Consider the following 18747-nt stretch of genomic DNA (forward strand, 5'->3'; position numbering starts at 1 on the left):
TGCCACTGACCACCAATGCTGGGGGGTTTACCATTACCGCCTGCCACTGACCACCAATGCTGGGGGGTTTACCATTACCGCCTGCCACTGACCACCAATGCTGGGGGGTTTACCATTACCGCCTGCCACTGACCACCAATGCTGGGGGTTTACTATAACCACCTGCCACTGACCACCAATGCTGGGGGGTTTACCATTACCGCCTGCCACTGACCACCAATGCTGGGGGGTTTACTATTACCGTCTTGAAAAAACCTGTATCCCATCGCACTCCTGACCGGATGGAAGTCCAGGTAAAACAGGGCGGGTGTGGCAGTGACAGCAGATGTCTCCGCAAAACACAAGTCCAACAAGGAAGTCACTCGCACTCCAATGAATCTTGTTTATGGACTAGAAATAGTGTAGCATTTTACAGCAACGTTTCGGAACCAGCCTGAAGAAGGAACCATGCTGGCCACTGACCACCAATGCTTGGGAGGGGTATTGTTACTGCCTGCCAATGATCTCCATACTGGGGGGGTTTACAATTTCCTGCTTGCCACTGATCACCAATGCTAGGGGGTTTACGGCTTCTTACTTTTTTACAATATCCGCTTGCCACCGTCACACAACAATGATGTTGAGTTTGTTTTCATTCCCACTGACCACAAATACTGGGGGTTACTATTGCTGAGTGTTATCCTCCTCCCACTTTCTTTTCAGTGTACCCCGGGCCCTAATGACGGCATTCACATGTCATTACATGAGTGCTGCGCAGTCTTGAAGGAATGCCCGCCATTGTGAATTGCTAAGTTTTGTTTTTTTCCCAAATCCAGCCAGCCATAAAAGTGAATTTTGATGTAAAACTCATCATCAGGTAACAGCAATGAATCGGGTAACAATAAAATAATCAGAGAAATGTATCAGCATCAGTAAGGATGAAGGGAGACAATATTTGTAAGATCAAATAGGGGAGTCATATTATCCAAAAACAGGAAATTAAAGACCTGCTGCAAAAACAAAACAAAACAAACAAACAAACACACACACAGTGTAAAGAGGGTCAAACACATCCACAGAACAGTCACCCGAAAAGCAACTTGGGAAAGACAATGGATTTTATACAACAGCCACTTACAAGCAGGTTGACAGACTCAATGACATCTATGAAGACCTCATTCTTCTTGTACTTGAGACCCTCAGACCTCCAAGACACGGCATTTGTGACGGTGGTGGGCACACGAGACTTGGCTGTCTCCAGCTTGTTCCCTTGCTGTGTGATGTACCTGTATCAGACAGAAAGGAGATCATGAACTGTTGGCAATCTGAATGGAATATTGGCTTCTTGTAGATCTCTGGGACTCCAGTAGAGAGAATGCCACAAGCCAAACCATAGCAACACACTGGGTGGATAGGCTCTCTAGAACCTTGGTTCTCAACTGGTGGGTCGTGACCCAAAAGTGGGTCGCGACCCTGTATTCAGTGGGTGGTCGCATGCCTTCCATTTTTCTAGGTGAGAGGCTTTGCAGCCTCCCTCTAGCGCAGCACGGTCAGTTCTCGCACCAAGCAGCCATTCATATGCTACTCGGCGCAGAGTGCCAGCTTAAGGTGGGCTGGGAGGGGCTATGGCCATGATGGAGCTCCATCTATACATGCATTGCTTACAGCTCCCTCACATGTCCACTAGAGGAGCCTGGACAAGAGTGGTGTCACATTCTGGCTCCCGGCACCTCTACAGGGTGCACAAGGGAGTTGTACAAACAATGCACATATGGATGGAGCTCCATCGCAGCACAGCAGCCCACACTGGACCCCAGGCTGAAGATCCACTCCAGTTCTCGTAAGGTAGGAACACTGGGTGGATCTTAAAAAAACAAAAATTTTGGGCAGTGTGTATTGTTGTGTGAGATTGTGTCTGTGGTTGTGTGTGCCTGTCAGTGTTTTTGAGGGCCCACACTAGTACAGTGCGTTAATAGAACAGTCCTGCGCACTGTACCATGAAATTGCGCCTACTACTCACTCTGGTGTGGGAAGTGCATTGTGTTGTCATTCATTTAAAATGGCACCAAAAAAGTACCTCCCGCCCACAGTTCAAATGCCCGCACCAGAACACGTGGTACCGCAATGAGTCGCAATCGAATGACCGAGGACAAAGGTGGGTCCTGAGGTTACATGGGGTGAGAACCACTGCTCCAGAACATATGATAACTCCCAGGGAATTTCAGCCTCAAGAGATACAACGTAGTTGTGGCCTCTGAGATGGGGCACCAGAATCTGACCACTGTTGTCTCCAGAAGACACAAGAACCGGCCAGGCGGTGCCCACCCAACACTGTAATGCCATACAACTTACTCCTGTAGAATCTTGCTGTCGGTGGTCTGTGGGAAGCCAAAGTCCATGAGCTCATCTAGCAGTTCGTAAACAATGACAAAGTTGTCCCGAATGCTCTCCTCTTCCAGCTCCTTGAAGTACTCTGTGAAAACCTGGATGTGGCAAAGAAGTCATAGACATGGGCAAGGGGTATACAAAATACTAGTCCGAGTTCCTAGAGGTGCCAATAGGAGTGTTCCACCCACCACCCAGCCTAAGATGCCCTTCGTAAACCCCTTTTCTCTTACTTCCAGTCTACACTGGACATTCTGGGCACCACAAACATTTGCTGCTTCAGGCACTTCTATAAACAAGGCCCATAATGATTACATATCGATGCAGGAAACCTAAAATTGGTGGAAAAAAAATTCCAGCACAAGGGGCGAAGGGGGTTCTTCACAGTAAGATCAGTTAGGGTCTGGAACTCACTGCCACAGACAGTGATTTCAGCAAAGAATGTGGAATTGTTCAAGAAACTTTTGGACGATTTCTTAAGGGACCGTAATATACAGGGGTACGGGTACTCCTAGAATGAGATCCTAATAGGTTGGACTTGATGGACTAATGTCTTTATTCAACCTCAAATACTATGTAACTATGAAACACCTATAAACTCCGTATACAAATACATCTCTAGCCCAGGGGTAGGCAACCTTGGCACTCCAGCTGTGCGGAAACTACAAACTTAGGGGGACCCATCGCATGGTTATATTTTACACCGGCCTGGAGTTCCACTTTACAGATAATTCCCAGATGTCCACGTCGGCCCCCTTCCATAACCAGTGTTACTCCCACTATGCTGCTACATTCCGGGTTTTGTTGGAAGTGGAAAGTCCCTTATACCCTAGCAGAGAATCCATTCTAAAGTACATGTGCATGGCAAGCGTCCTATCTCCATACCCAACCTTTGTGTCATCATCATGTCAGAGAACTTACCTCTACCACCTTGTAAAGGAAGGAGTACACAAGGGAGGCATTCGCATTCTTATTTGTTAAAGCGACCACTGAGAAAGTCAAGTGTTAAGGGGAAAAAGTATATCATGTGGACCACCGTTCAATGTTGCTGGTAGTATTTAAAGGGTTTCTAAACCCTCGTTTTTTTGCATATATCTACAGCAGGCAAGCAGTAAATATATGCAAAAAGTAAAAAAAAATAAAAAACGCTTTAAAAGCGGTTTAAACTTACCCCGTCTTTGCCGCGTGCTCCCGTCCGAAAAGCCGAAACTGCTCGGGCGGCCGCAAAGCATCTTGGGGCGGGCGCATGCGCAGTTCGGATTTTCGGCCGGGAGATGAGGAGAGACACAAGCTAAGTCTATGGACGCGTGCAACCAAGCAGTGATCATTTTATTGGTGCACACACATCTGGTCACATTGCAACATTTCAGGGCCACTTAAGGTCCCTTCATCAGACATGACGATTTTAATCGACTAAATCGATTAACTGTTGCAGCTCTAGAAGGCAGCATGCAAACCGACACACTGGAGGGTATTTATTAGCACTGTCGCAAACAGAATCTGGAGCAGCATATAGATTTGAAAAAGAGAGAGAGATGCTGATTGGCTGCAGTGCAAATATGCTCCAGATTTGGTCTGTTCCAATCATGATAAATCCCCCCCTATGACTTTGATGTGACCGATGTAGACTGATTGGACATAATGAAGAGATTTATAGGGCTGCAGCTAACAACTATTTTCATAATCGATTAGTTGTATTAAAAAAAAAAAAAAAAAAAAAAACCCCCCCCCCCCCCCCCCCCCAACAATAGCAACCCATTGTTAAGTAGTGCTGCAACCAACTAATCGATAATGAGAATAGTTGCCAACTTTTCTCATTATCGATTAGTTGTTGCAGCCCTAGAAGAGAAGCCAGGCACTAGTTTCACGGTGAGGAAGGATACAATACAGGTTGCTGTGTTTGATCCACAGGAAGTGGACTTTGCCGTGAATGAGAAGCGGCGTCAGGTTCCCTTCTTCTTCTCTCTGGACCACCAATGGCATGAAGTGATCGATCTCCGTCATATTAAGGTCACCTTTGTAATTCCGGGAGATGAGGGGCTGCAGAAGACAAGACTGGGTTAGCATGACCAGATGGTAGCTGTATACACACATAATGGAATTATAGTCTACACCAGGGGTAGGCAACTCCATCTGAGCTTTAACTACAAATCCCAACATCCCTCTGCCTCTGGGAGTCATGCCTGTAACCGTCAGTCTTGCAATGCCTCATGGGACTTGTAGTTCCACAGCAGCTGGAGGGGCCATCCCTGGTTCTCAACTCATGGGTCGCGACCCAAAAGTGGGTTGCGAGCCCTTCTGCAGTGGGTCGCGGCGCCCTTCCTGCATGGAGCAGCCCATCTTCAGTAGGGAGACATAGAGGGGGGGATTTTTTGTCAGCCCAAGGGAACTCTGTGTTTTGAAACTGTCCCCCATCTCCCCGCTGAAGTAATAGGGCCCGGGAAGAGACGGGACTATTTTCTCACTTTCGGCCGGCGGAATGATATCAAGAGCTGCAAGTCCCGACAAGAAAGTTAAAGTCCCGGCCTGGAGTACAGAGTGCAGCAGATATCAAGCCACCTCAGCCCGGCAGATTGATATCAATTAGGACTGGTACTTCAGTCTGCCTGGAAGCTGAGAAAGGTAGGCAGGCAGGGGGAAGTGTACACCCTGTTTCCCTGAGAATAAGACCTACCCCGAAAATAAGACCTAGTGCTATTTTTGGGAATAGCTAACATTTAAGACCTACCCTGAAAATGAGACCTAGTTGTGGCCATTCTCAGGGCCGGTGGTGGCATAAGGGGGAACTTGAAGAGCCACGGGAGAGAATCAGCCGTGCCAGCGCTAGAGGAAGCGAGGTAGCGCAGGGAGCAGAGCTGCATAAGCCGATGCCTCCTCTATAGCGCCGGCTCCTGTCACAGGCGGAGTGATACCAAATACACTCCGCCTGTGAGGAATCCATAGTGAAAGTGCGCTTCGCTCATTCTGGTTACCAAATTGCTCTTGGAAAGGTACGGCGCCCCTGATTGCCCTGATCACCCTATTCTTCACTTTGCCATTTTGGATTATTTCATTTGGATTTGCATTAACTTTGGATTGTTATACATAAAAAAAAGAATAAGACCTCCCCCGAAAATAAGACCTGGTGTGTTTTTTTGAGCCAAAAAAAATATAAGACAGTGTCTTATTTTCGGGAAACACGGTAGTTAGCTGGATTAGCATTTGTAATGGTAATAAAACAAAAAACGAATGTTACTACAACAGACTAGGCTTGCAATACATAATATCACCTGTCAGTGCAAAAGCTGGGGGGAGGGGGGATTCTACTTGCAACAGAGCCCCTCCCCCTCCTTCTGCAATGACTAGGGACGCTGATGGACATTATGTTGTCCAAGCCCATATAATGCCCATCAGTGTCCCCTGAGGTTTTCGAGGTCCCCTGCTCTTCTGGGGGACCATGGCAATATGGACGGAGCTCCATCACAGCACAGCAGCCCCCACTGGACCCGAGGATCTAACCCAGTTCTTCATAAGATAGGGATACGGGGTGGATCTTTTTTTGGGAGTGTGTATGTGTGTGTGTGTGTGTGTGTGTGTGTGAATGCCTGAGTGTGTGAGATTGTGTTTGTGGTTGTGTGTGTCTCTCAGTGTTTCTGAGGGTCCGTTCACACCAGTACAGAGAGTGTTAATTGCACAGTCCCATGCGATTACCACGTTGTGCTGTGCAAAATCGCACCTACCGCAAATTCTGGTGAGGGAGTTGTGCTGCATTGTCATTCACCCCAAACCCACCTCCTGCCCGCAGTTTGATCGCCCGCACCGGAATGCGCGGTACCGCAATGGGTCATGGCTTACTGACCAAGGACAAATGTGGGTCCTGAGGTTACACGGGTTGAGAACCGCTGGTTTAGGCCCCGTTCCCACTGCGCGATATGGAAATCGCGCGTTTGTTGCGCGATTTGCATATTGCGCGACATTGCGAGATTTGCCGCGCGATGTCTCGTTCAAGCTTGCATGGAGCAAGCTTGAATCGCGGCTAAATCCGCTCCAAAAAGGGTCCTGCTGTAGCGACACACGACCCGCGACAGCAGGACCCTTTGCCCCATTGGATTGCATTGGAGCGCGATATCGCACGGTAATTTGCCGCGATATCACGGGAATTACCGCGCGATAAATCGCTCAATGTGAACGGGGTCTTAGATGTTACCAGAGTTGTGGCTGTGGGAATACCAAGCCAAGTACGGGAGTGTCTGTCCTCGTGCTGCGTTTTCCAGTCCTGCAGGCGGAGGGACGCCATCTCCATACATGAAGGTCGTGGCTTGTTGGCAGATCTGGGAACTCGGATTTAGATATTTTTACATTTTAATTTGGAGAAATGATTTGCAATTAATTACTGGCTATAAAACTGGCAGAGGCGTGATGGGAGTTGTAGTTGAAGCAAAGCTGGAGTTGCCCACCCCAGCTCTAACCGCTGAAGTTCTCCAGACGTAGAAGGAGCCAGAGAGTCAAGGCTCCAGACTCGGCCTATAACTGAAGGGAACTGTGTCACAGGATGAGGTCACACAGAGAAGTTCTATTGGGTTACGCTCCATTAACCATCTCCTGGCCACACTCCAGATTCTCATACTGGTTCTGCCCCTTTAAGCTTTGTGGATTTTACACGGAAACTGACTGACCACAAAGTGACACAATCTGCCTTTTACAGCGTCCGGCAACAAACCGGAAGAGGTCCCTCTGAACCTGGAGTCCCGAAACAAACACTTCCATTGCAATATATTCCCTTTGTGTACTAAGTGCCTTGCAAACCCAGATATTACCTTGTACAAGTAGCTGTGACATCATCACTGTGCTGTGCATAGCCTGTGCAGAGAGCAGAGCTGTGGGAGGGACCCGGCAGGCTCCGCCCACTAGAAAACTGCAGGAGGGGGCAGAGACAAGACCAGTCACCCTGCACAAGGAGAGGGAGCAGCAGTGAGCGGTCTTTATTACTGGAGGGGGCGGAGACAAGACCAGTGGGGTTTTATTACAGGGCGGGGAGAGAATATCGGATCTATAATGATTTCTCCGCATTGTGGATAAGTGAGGGTGGGTTAAGAAGAACTCCGAGACGGCACTGCGAGGGTTAACCGCTTGTTCCTGTCTAGGGGCCGGGATGAAGGCCGGTCGGGCATTTTCGGTTTGACAGATTTGTAGGTTTGGGACGCAGATTTTGATTTGGGTGGATCCCTACTCTGCTGCCGAGTGAAGGAGAACACTATAGGTCAGGGGTGGGCAACCTTTGCCCCTCCCCAGCTGTGGTGCAACTACAAATCCCATGAGCCCCCATCCACATACGGGTGCATCAGTGAGGCGCGTTTGCTTCCCACATTGGGCCCGCCTCCCTATAGATTACTATGGGTGGCGAACATGCGCCAAATGCAGGAAGCAGATATTGTGATGTGCGTTCCGTGCACGTTCTACCACCCGGGAAGAAAGCTTGTTTCCTCGCCCACATTCGGGGAGCCATTACTAGTCATGGCACTGCCAGCGAGTTCCGCGTTTCCTGAGCGTGCGTCCAAGCACGCACTTTTCGGTTATGATACGTCGATATGTGAATGGGGGCATGAGGCATTGCAAGACTCCCAGAGCCCGAGGCATGATGGGATTTGTAGCTACGGCACAGCTGGAGGGCCAAGGTCGCCTACCCCTGCTGTAGAAGTGACCGTTTTGGGGCATCACATCCAAGATGGCGACACGCAGCGGCAGTCTCGGAGCTTTCGGAAGCCTACAGGATGCATCAGACACGTTAAATGCTCATATCATCTTACGGGAAGATCGTTGTCCGTATGAATGGTCTGCTGATGGCGCGGCGTTAAAGTTGGCGATCCATGAGCGCGGTTTTGCTGCAGTTGCTGCGCATCAGCCAATTCATTTCAATGGGATACCGCATTTTCAGCTGCGAGCTACCTGCGTTTTCTCACGTTTGAGGCGCGTCCACGCGCACTAGCAAAAAACAAGCGTTTTCCCAGGCGTGCTTGGAGTGCCATTAGCAAGTAATGGGCCTCCTAAGACTACCACTCCCATCATCATAGCAAGCAATGGGCCTCCTAAGACTACCACTCCCATCATCATAGCAAGCAATGGGCCTCCTAAGACTACCACTCCCATCATCATAGCAAGCAATGGGCCTCCTAAGACTACCACTCCCATCATCATAGCAAGCAATGGGCCTCCTAAGACTACCACTCCCATCATCATAGCAAGCAATGGGCCTCCTAAGACTACCACTCCCATCATCATAGCAAGTAATGGGACTCCTAAGACTACCACTCCCATCATCATAGTAAGCAATGGCACCGCAAGCAGGACGCAGGTTTGTGGCGTGCTGTGTGAACACACACCAATGTGCACACATGACGCACATTTGCAACACCAAAGTGTGAGCAAGCCCTACAGCTTGTGACTCACTGCAAGCAAAGCAGCGCGGAGCGGCGGCGCCCGGACCGTCGCGTGCATCATGTCATTCTCACTCCGGCAGGTCAGCTTGTGAGAGCGCGCATTGCCGAGCGTGCCGAGATCAAAAAGCTCATCTTCAGCCAATCAGCCCGCGCATCGAGATGCAAAGTCCATGGGGTTGCAACGCGCGAGCTGATTGGCTAAGAATACGGTCTTACGTCGGGCCGCTCTCACGCGCCGCAAGCGAACGTCCACGCCTCGCAGTTTTGCTCCGCATAAAAGGTGTGTCACAGGCTTTTAGCGCCCAGTCACACCGTCAAGAGTGCGTTTGGCCCCTGGAACGCAACCCGTCCGGCTCACTTTGTTTTGGGGCGGGAGGGGGCGTGGCTGTGCATTGAACTCAATGTTACCGTAGCCACGCCCCTGCCTGCAGTGCGATCGCCGTCACATTACTGTCTGCGTTTCGGTCCAGTGCGATCTGCAGAAATAGCGCATGCAGCTCACACTGGACCGAAACGCAGACACTAATGCGCCACACGTTCGGGTGCCGGCGATCGCACAGCGAGAGGGGGGCGTGCCTACGGTGCCATTGACTTCAATGCACAGCCACGCCCCCTCCCGCCCCAAAACAAAGTGAGCCGGACGGATTGCGTTCCAGGGGCCGAACGCACTCTTGACGGTGTGACGGGGCCCTTAAGGCCGTGACACACTGCAGGCGAAGCGGAGCGGTGGCGCGCTGCGTTTGCGAGCAGTGTGTCATGTAATTTTCTCCTGGGCACCTCAGATGGCGAGAGCTCGCGGAGCTGAGCGTGCCGAGATGAACAATTTCAACTTCAGCCAATTGGCTCGCGCGTATAAACCGGCGTGACGGGATGCGACGTCTGGCCGGTTGTTAAGCACGAGCCGATTGGCTGAAGGTGCAGTCAATCATCTGCCTGCACTCAGCTCACACACTGCACGCAAAGCTCCGTGCCGCACAGCTTAGCTTCGCTCTGCACGGCTTCGCGTGCAGCGTGTCACGGCCTTTAGAGTCTAATTTGTGTTACATTTTGATTAGCTTCCCCTGCACGGTGTCACCCGTCACTGACATGCTTCCACCACTTCCTGTGTCACACTGTACACTGCTTCCGCCACTTCCTGTGTCACACTGTACATCCCTCCAGCTGTTGTGGAACTACAAGTCCCAGGAGGCATTGGAAGACTGACAGCCACAGGCATGACTCCCAGAGGCATGATGGGATTTGTAGTTAGCTGGAGGGCTGTGCACACATGTAACAAGGACACATCCAGCTGCTCTACATAGAGATACATTGGGGGGAATTTAACAATACTGGAGCAGACAGAATCTGGAGCCGTCACCCATGGCAACCAATCAGCTCCTCTCTTCATTTAAGTTTTGGAAGTGAAAGACAGAAGCTGATTGGTTGTCATTGGCAACTGCTGCAGTTTTGATAAATCCCCCTTTATGTTTCCATACACTACAAAGGTCCGTTTCTGATCTCACCCAGCATGCTCCTGTAGGGGATGATGGGTGTGGTAGTTGTAGTGAAGTAGGCCCCTCCCCCCAGCCCTCAGTTGGCACTCACCTTCCCCTTCAGATCCAAGAAGAACACGGCGGAGGCGGACATGGTGCCGGGGTGAGCGGACTGTCAGTGCGGAGGACCGGGTGCCTGGCAGGAAGTTAGTTGGTGTCCCGGCGCTGTACGGGCTGAGCTCTGCCTCCTCTTCCGCCTTCCTGCACCTGTGTGACGTCAGCAGCCCAGGTACAGCCAGGTAGACCCGGAGGGCGCCGCCCCCTTCCCCTCCTCCCTCCTGTGCCCTGGATTGTGACACCCGGGAGAGGGGGCGGGGTCAGTGTGACACTTCTGGTTTTTCTGCTTTCTCTGGCACATTCCTCCTGTAAAGGTGACGGGGGCGGCCATGGCGGAGCTTCTCTGAAAATGCCTGTCGCTTGGCTGCCTGTCCTGGATCAAGTCTAGAGATCGGGGTGGGCAACTCTGGCCCTCCAGCTGTGGTGAAACTACAAGTCCCATGAGGCATTGCAAGACCCTGACAGTTAAGGCATGACTCCCAGAGGCAAGAGCATGCTGGGATTTGTAGTGAATGCACAGCTGGAGGCCCAGAGATGCTCATTCCTGCAGATAGAGGGGCATAGAACGGCCCGTAGGATTGTATGGACGCCGTACATAGGGTTGCCACCTTATCTTCAAGTGAAACCCGAACACTCTAGCGACGCGCGGACATTTTTTTGGGGAGAATGAGGCATGGCTAATTCATGTGTAAATAGCGCCGCCCCATTCGTATGTAAATATCAAAGTTGAGACTATTTTCAGTGGGGGGCCAGTAGCCCCTATCCTAATTTTGGTTGCCCCGTCTGCCTGACCTCTTGTGCCCGGGTTTCTGCTGCCATGAAACGTGGACACAGCATTTAAAACCCGGACTGTCTGGTGATTTCTGGGCAGGTGGCAACCCTAGCCGCACGTTGTACCCGGGTGTGCGCCGATCTCTGGATGCAGCACATGTGAGACCCGGAACACGAAACATCTGTCTGTGCATCTGTAACGCCGCTGCCGTGTGCTGCATGCCTACCTGATCCTCGGTCCCTCCAGGCTGCATCACAGGTCCCCGCAGCCTCTTCTCTCCCAGATAGTGGCGGGGGAGGGAGAGGTGAGTGCTGACCGCCGCAGGACCGAAGAACATACCACATGTGCTGGCACTTTGGTGAATGTGTACACATGTATACCCCGAATGCAAACAGTCTGATGTTGATACGTCGGAACAACGGGTAGGCAACCTCGGCACTCTAGCTGTGGTGACACTACAAATCCCATCAGGCTCCTACCTCTGAGTCATACCTGTGGCTGTCAAGAGTCTTGCAATGCCTCATGGGACTTGTAGTTCCACAACAACTGGAGGGCCAGGGTTACCCTTACCCCTTGGGTCAGAATATGTTGGATTTCGAAGTGTCCCCGGGCAGAGGGGGGAATTGTAGGAGAGAGGTGACATCAGAGCCGGCAGGGGGGGGGGTTGGCTCTGTACAGGATGTGTGTGTACAGGACACCAGTGCAGGCCGCATTGCGTCACCAGCAGGAGGTCGGGGGACATCGCGGTCTCACAGGCACATCTGGCTGCCAGTCGGTCATGTGACCGGGTTACACGAGAAACCAGCGAGATGTTTCCTGGCAGCTATGACATCACAGCGGGAAGTGCGGTTTATGAGTGTAGATAAAGAACACAGACACGCTGCTACTGGTACAATACCTGCACCCCCGCACATCGCTGACAACGCACAACAAATATGGCTGCTTGCAGACAAAATCTGGAGCAGTTGCCTATAGCAACCAATTAACTTCTATCTTCAGGTTTGTTCAATTAAGATTTGAAAATGAAAGCTAGAAGCTGATTGGTTGCAATGGGAGACTGCTCCAGATTATCCTGCCTGCTCCAGTTTTAGTAACTTCCCTCCATTGTTCTTCCCCTGCAAATAAAGGAACGTGACCCACCAATGTAACGTCTCCCAGCACAGATACTTTTAAGGCCCAGTTCACAGCAGGGCGGTTCGGTTCGCTGAACCGCCGACATGAACAACCCCGCACATTCCTATGAGGACCGTTCGTGCGATCGCGCGGCTCCGGAAACTCTTTACTCAGCGCTGCACATTCACATCAGTCTCTGCCCTCAGGGCCCCGTCACACCATCAAGAGTGCGTTCCAGTGCGTTTGGCCTTTGGAACGCAACCCGGCTGCCTTACTTTGTTTTGGGGCGGGAGGGGGCATGGCGGTGCATCAAACTCAATGGCACCGCAGCCCCACCCGCAGTGCAATCGTTGGCACCTGGACGCGTGACACATTAGTGCCTGTGTTCCGGTCCAGTGTGATCTGCAGAAACAGTCCATGCAGCATTTTGTGCAGATCGCACTGGACCGGAACACAGGCACTAATGTGTCACGCGTCCAGGTGCCAACGATTGCACTGCGGGTGGGGCTGCGGTGCCATTGAGTTTGATGCACCGCCATGCCCCCTCCCGCCCCAAAACAAAGAGAGCCGGCCGGGTTGTGTTCCAAAGGCCGAACGCATTCTTGATGGTGTGGCTGGGCCCTCAAGGAGCTTACAATCTCAGGTCCTCATTTCACATACATACATACAGGCAGTGGCGTCACTGGAGGGGTGCCACCAAAATGACTGACAGTCATCTTGGTGTCACTCCCCTGTGAAAAACAAGCTGTTAACCCTTGCAGTGCGGGGGGGGCGGCTTTACCACGCGTTCCTGTGCAGCCAATCGCACTGCGGGCAGGGGGCGTGTCTGCAGAGCCATTGACTTGAATGGCACTGTTCCGCCCCAGAATGCAAGGAGACTTTATGTATGCGATCCCTTGTGTTCCGGGCACGAGATATTGCGGTAGAGGCGCGGGCTGCTGGAAAGAACCCCTTAGGCCCCGTTCACACTGAGCGATTTATCGCGCTGTAATTCCCGCGATATTGCGGCTATTTACCGCGTGATATTGCTCTCCAATGCATGGCAATGGGGCTCTGTCTGTCGCGGGTCGTGCGTCGCTACAGAAGGACCCTTTTTGGAGCGGATTTTGCCGCGATTTTAGCTTGCTCAATGCAAGCATTTGCGCGATATTGCGCAAAATGCAAATCGCGCGACAAACGCGTGATTTGCGAATCGCTCAGTGTGAATGGGGCCTGAAAGTGATTGTCATGAGGAAAGTTAGGGGGCCGCCGTCGCTGGCCTCCTGACGGTGCTAGCTGCCTGGCTGTGGCCAGTTTATTTGGACAGATCCTGGTGTAATATGAACTCCGGTATCAGCCTCATGTAAAGGCCGTCATATGACTGACCTCCAATGAAGCAGAAATTGCCCTATTAGTTACCATGGTAACAGCACACACATATAAAAATGGTACAACGAGCTCATAAAAAACCTTTTTATTGTTGAACTTCTTGTTACATTTCAGAAGGAGAATTTGTACAAACTGCCGTTACATTTGGTATCAGTAAACATTGCAGACTGTATTACATGGTATATACATACAAAACACACGCGTGTCTCATGCATCTATTATATATATAAAAAAACAAAAAACAATGAAAGTGGACAATCCAGTTAAAGTTACATATAAATATATATTTGAGTTGAGCACTTGGTGGGAGCCAAGCTATGGGGGTCCTCGGGGTCAAAGAGGTAGGCCCCATTCACACGAGAAGGCCGGCACGTACATCTCCGCGCTGCGTGCACAGCCGTATCGGGCAGCTCCCTATGAAGGACAGACGTTGTGTGTGATTAGTACGCAGCCTCTGTCCTTCTATATGCCACTACATGGCCGTACGGCGCCCTACGCTCACCTCAAGTGCAGGTCCGTACGGGGGCGGGTGTTCCAGCTCGGACGCAGATCGGATTCATCCTGTCAGCGTACGAGTACAGATACCCGCACCCCTGCGGACGTGCGGGGTGGGTAAGCGTAGGGTGGCGCACAGCCGCGTACTCCCATAGAGAAGAAGGACAGGGGCTGCGTACTAATCACACACAGCACCGGTCCTTCCCGGGAGCTGCCCGATACGGCCGTGCACGCAGCACCGAGCTGTACATGCCGGCCGATTCCAGTGTGAATGAGGCCTTAGTAGAAAAGATGGCTTCCATTGCACTGCATCATGGGAGGCCAGTTTAGCACGGCGGGTGGATACATCATACGTGACTAAGCATACGAATCTGTTTATACGTGTGAGAATCTGTGTCAGCGGGCACTGGGGGTTGTGCCGATGACATCAGTTTTGAGACGCTTCTGAGATCATTCAGAATGAACTGACTGGTTTTGTAACGCTATAGACTTCCACTGACACGCAAAAGCCCGTTGGACCCAGACCCAAACCTTCCGTACACCAGAACCCACACATTTGGTATAGCGTGTGTGAAACTAAACCTTTCTAAAAACAAAAACATTGTAACAACCAAGTGAACACACATATGAGCCCCAATTCAACACACTGCTATGTCACTTAGGGCATGCTAAAATGACACACTGTATTGCCCGACAGGCCACATTAGCATGCCTAAGCACACTTAAAGATGCCCAAGAAGAATCAGGGCCACAAAGTAATTGCACACATCCCCCTAAGCTCCCACTGAAACCCCCAGTTTGTTCCACTTTGTATTGGGTCAGAGATAGTCCTTTACAACCCTAAACACATAAGCATTTGCCAGTCTTGGCTTGTAACAGCTAGTCTGCAGGGCAAGAGACCATTTAAGAAGCTTTACCTTTTTTTTTTACCTTAGCTTTACCTTTTTTACCTCATCTATAAAAAATAAATCGCGGCAACTGGACTTGCTGTATTTTTCTTGAAGATGTTTTGCTGGTCATCCCACCAGCTTTCTCACTTTAGAGAGAGAGGGCTGGTCAGATGACCAGCTAAACATCTTCAAGAAAAATACAGTCCATTGGCCTTGATTTATTTTTTTGACAGATATACGCGACCTGGATGGATGAGAACCTTCACAGACATATTTAGGCTTCCTTAAAAGTAACCTTAGTTGAGGGAAATCTGGACACGTTTCCAGATAAGACGACACTTGCTGCAAGCATTGCGTCAGTGGGCTGTGAGTATTAAAGCCAGGGACGGCCAGGGAACTAGCATTTTTAGAAGGTCAGTAATGGCTGCCTATAGAATTATCTAAGAACAGGTTTCCTTTATCTCCAACCTGGGACTGCAGGTTACAGATGTTATCTGGTTGTAGCTCTAAACAAGCCAGTGCTCAGGATGCGTTGCTAACGCCAGTGTAAAGCTACAGCCAGCACTCATTAGATCCGTTTTAACACTTCTGGGCTTGAGGGGAAAAAAAAAAGTGCTACTAAAGCGGAAGTATAGACGGCCGATAAATAAAGTGGGGCGCTACTGTGCGCGTATATAGATACTGAAGGGGATTGATCAAAACTGGAGCAGCTGAGCATGGCAACCAATCAACTTCTCTCTTCATTTTGTTCAGGTAAGATTCCAAAATGAGAGAGAGAAGCTGATTGGTTGCCGTGCACAGCTGCTCCAGTTTTGATAAATTCCCCCCCCCAATGTATATAGAGCGAGGGGGAGAGAACACGCTCTCTATGCTCGCTACGTGCAAGCCAAGACTGACAGACACCTGCATGTAGAGAGCTTTACATATTTATCAACCTCACCTAGAAGAAGGAACCCAAAAACATCACAAGGGACCCCCTGCGCATACCAGTTTTAGGAGTCCATACAATCTGCCATATTGTAACCTAAATGTCAACTACAGGGGCCAATGATATACAAGATGCACCCCAAGGGCCCATTCCTTACAAGATGCACCCCAAAGGCCCATTCCTTACAAGGTGCACCCCAAGGCCCATTCCTTACAAGGTGCACCCCAAATGCCCATTGCTTACATGGTGCACCCCAAAGGCCCATTCCTTACAAGGTGCACCCCAAGGCCCATTCCCTTACAAGTTGCACCCCAAAGGCCCATTCCTTACAAGGTGCACCCCAAAGGCCCATTCCTTACAAGGTGCACCCCAAAGGCCCATTCCTTACAAGGTGCACCCCAAAGGCCCATTCCTTAAGGCCCATTCCTTACAAGATGCACCCCAAAGTCCCATTCCTTACAAGATGCACCCCAAAGTCCCATTCCTTACAAGATGCACCCCAAAGGCCCATTCGTTCCGGTCTGTAGCACTGAAGTCAGCTGGTTGTTGCTGACAGTGACGAATGGGCCCTTGGTGTGCATCTTGTATATCATTCGGCCCCTGTAGTTGACCTTTGGGTTACAATGGCCCTTTGTGTGTAACAGTCCGCAGCACTGCAGCCACCTGCTACAGTTCAGATCTTCCCCATGTACCCAACAAAGACTGGAAGGCGGAAACGTTCTACAAAAGCCTCTCCTGGCCGCTAGTCTGCGACAGATGAACACAACGTTGTATCATTGTTATGCGTTTCTGCTCCGTAGCAGCTATCAAAGTTCTCGTGCGTTGCCTGTCGTCTTATTTGACTGTACACTTTCCCGCCAGTAGGAGAAGGGAACGCTTGGCATCAGTGACGACATGAAAACCCCAATCCTGCAGGAATCACGAGAACTTTTTAAACATTGAAAAGGAGATTGGATGCAAAATCTATAAAAACTCCCCGTTTATAATCTACACGTAATATTTAAAAGTGGCCGTTCAAAAGATCCTGACATGGGAGACACGGGTTTTGTCTTTAGGGCTAGTTCACACTGCGGGAGGGTGCGTGGCGGTGCATTGAAGTCAAAGGCACTGCAGCAACACCCCCCGGCCACCATGTGATCGCCCGCACCCAACCGTGTGGCACATCAATGCCTGCGTTCCGGTCTGGTGCGGTCAGAAAAAAAAATTTCTGACTGCATCGGAACACAGGCATTGATGTGCCACACGGACGGGTGCCGGCGATCACATGGAGGCCGGGGGGTGTTGCTGCGGTGCCATTAAGGTCGATACACACCCTCCCGCCCCAGAACGCAGGGAGCCGGCCGGGATGCGATCCAGTGCGTTCTGGCACCGAATCAGGCCGGAACGCACTGTTTGTGAGCACTGGGAAGATCAAAGACTTACCCTTGCGGTGGGGCTATCCCACACTGCAAGGGTTAAGTGCTTGTTTTGTCTAGGAGGGCTCAAGGGGACATACAACAGCTGGAGTGGAGGGGGAGAGAGGTGAGCACTGACCAACGTAGGATGTGGATCAGGTAAGATATACTCCCCTGATCCTCATCCTGCGGGGGTCAGTGCTCGCCTCTCTCTCACTTTGTTCTGACTATGGGAAGTCCCTCTACTTCCTCACATCTAATGCAGATCATTGGACCTGCATTAGTTCTGATGTCAGCGGTCCTTAGACCTTCGGAGCTCAGGGAAGAGGCTGCAGGGACCAGTCTAGCATCCATGAGGGAGCCAGCGGGACCGAGGATTAGGTGAGTAAATCTGTTTTATTTGAGCCCTCTAGACAAAACAAGCACCTACACCTACAATGCCGGGATAGCCCGACTCCAAAAGGTAAGTCTTTGACTTCTTTAAACCCATCAGTGACTTGGCTGCATTTTCCCGATAAAGAAAACTGCCCGGGGATACATATGGAGGCAATCATTGCCAACTTGTAGGAATACTGCTTGCCTGGCTGTCCCTGGTCTCAGCATGGAGTCCCTGACCTGGAACGAGCATGCCGATTAGACAGTCAGAATTAGATCACAACTCCTGATCTGCATATATGTCACTGACTGAGAAAGCAGGGAAGCCACTGGATCAGCATGACAGCCAAGCAACAGGCACTGTCAGAAGTTTGCAGCAAGGCCCCTTTCACACGGGCTGATCGGGAGGGGATCCACGCACGGATTCCCTCCTGATCAGAGCAGTATGGAGAAGATGTAACTGCTGTAACATCCGTGTCAGTCTTGCGATGGAGGAAAAAACAGAAATTACCAGACCCATGTCGGTCTATGGCAGGGGTTGGCAACCTTGGCTCTCCAGCTGTGCTGAAACTACAATACCCATCATGCTTCTGCCTCTAAATCATGCCTGTGGCTTGCAATGCCTTATGGGATTTGTAGTTTCAGCACAGCTGGAGAGCCAAGGTTGCCTACACCTGGTCTATGGGGAATCGGAGAATACTCCCGATCCGGCACGATCCGGTCCAGTGTTTACACACAGCTGCCCATAGACTAATATTGGCCATGCGATCGGGTCCATCTGAAAAACGGAAAGGTGGAGCCGATCGGACCGCCCGTGTGAAACAGGCCGGACAGTTTTCACACACATAGGATTCCTTGAAAGCAGATCCTTGGTATCATACAGGTAAGAACATGTTCAATAAAACCAATCTGAAGCTGGGGGGAAGATACCAGTCACTCTCAGTCATTCGTTATCTGGCGCCCATCAGACAAATGACTGACATCTGGACAACAACCCGACACAGCTTAGGATATGACGGAGGCCTATAGGGGACAATACACAT

At 50.8% G+C, this 18747-nt stretch overlaps 1 protein-coding gene across 2 annotated transcripts in view; it reads right to left on the reverse strand.

Moving 5' to 3' along the window:
* Positions 1-10575, reverse strand: part of AP1M2 (adaptor related protein complex 1 mu 2 subunit) — a 22642-nt gene extending 12067 nt beyond the window's left edge. For both annotated transcript variants that reach the window (XM_018562391.1, XM_018562392.1), the window contains exons 1-5: positions 10365-10575; positions 4248-4404; positions 3286-3353; positions 2332-2462; positions 1118-1265 (exon numbers count right to left, since the gene is read on the reverse strand). In XM_018562391.1, coding sequence (XP_018417893.1) covers positions 1118-1265; positions 2332-2462; positions 3286-3353; positions 4248-4404; positions 10365-10406 — 546 coding nt within the window. In that variant the 5' untranslated portion in view covers positions 10407-10575. The remainder of the gene's footprint in view (positions 1-1117; positions 1266-2331; positions 2463-3285; positions 3354-4247; positions 4405-10364) is intronic.
* Between the last annotated feature and the right edge of the window lie 8172 nt (positions 10576-18747).

The sequence above is a fragment of the Nanorana parkeri genome, unplaced genomic scaffold (genome assembly GCF_000935625.1).
Source record: "Nanorana parkeri isolate BGI_ZX_2015 unplaced genomic scaffold, ASM93562v1 scaffold576, whole genome shotgun sequence".
In the NCBI taxonomy this organism is placed as follows: domain Eukaryota; kingdom Metazoa; phylum Chordata; class Amphibia; order Anura; family Dicroglossidae; genus Nanorana; species Nanorana parkeri.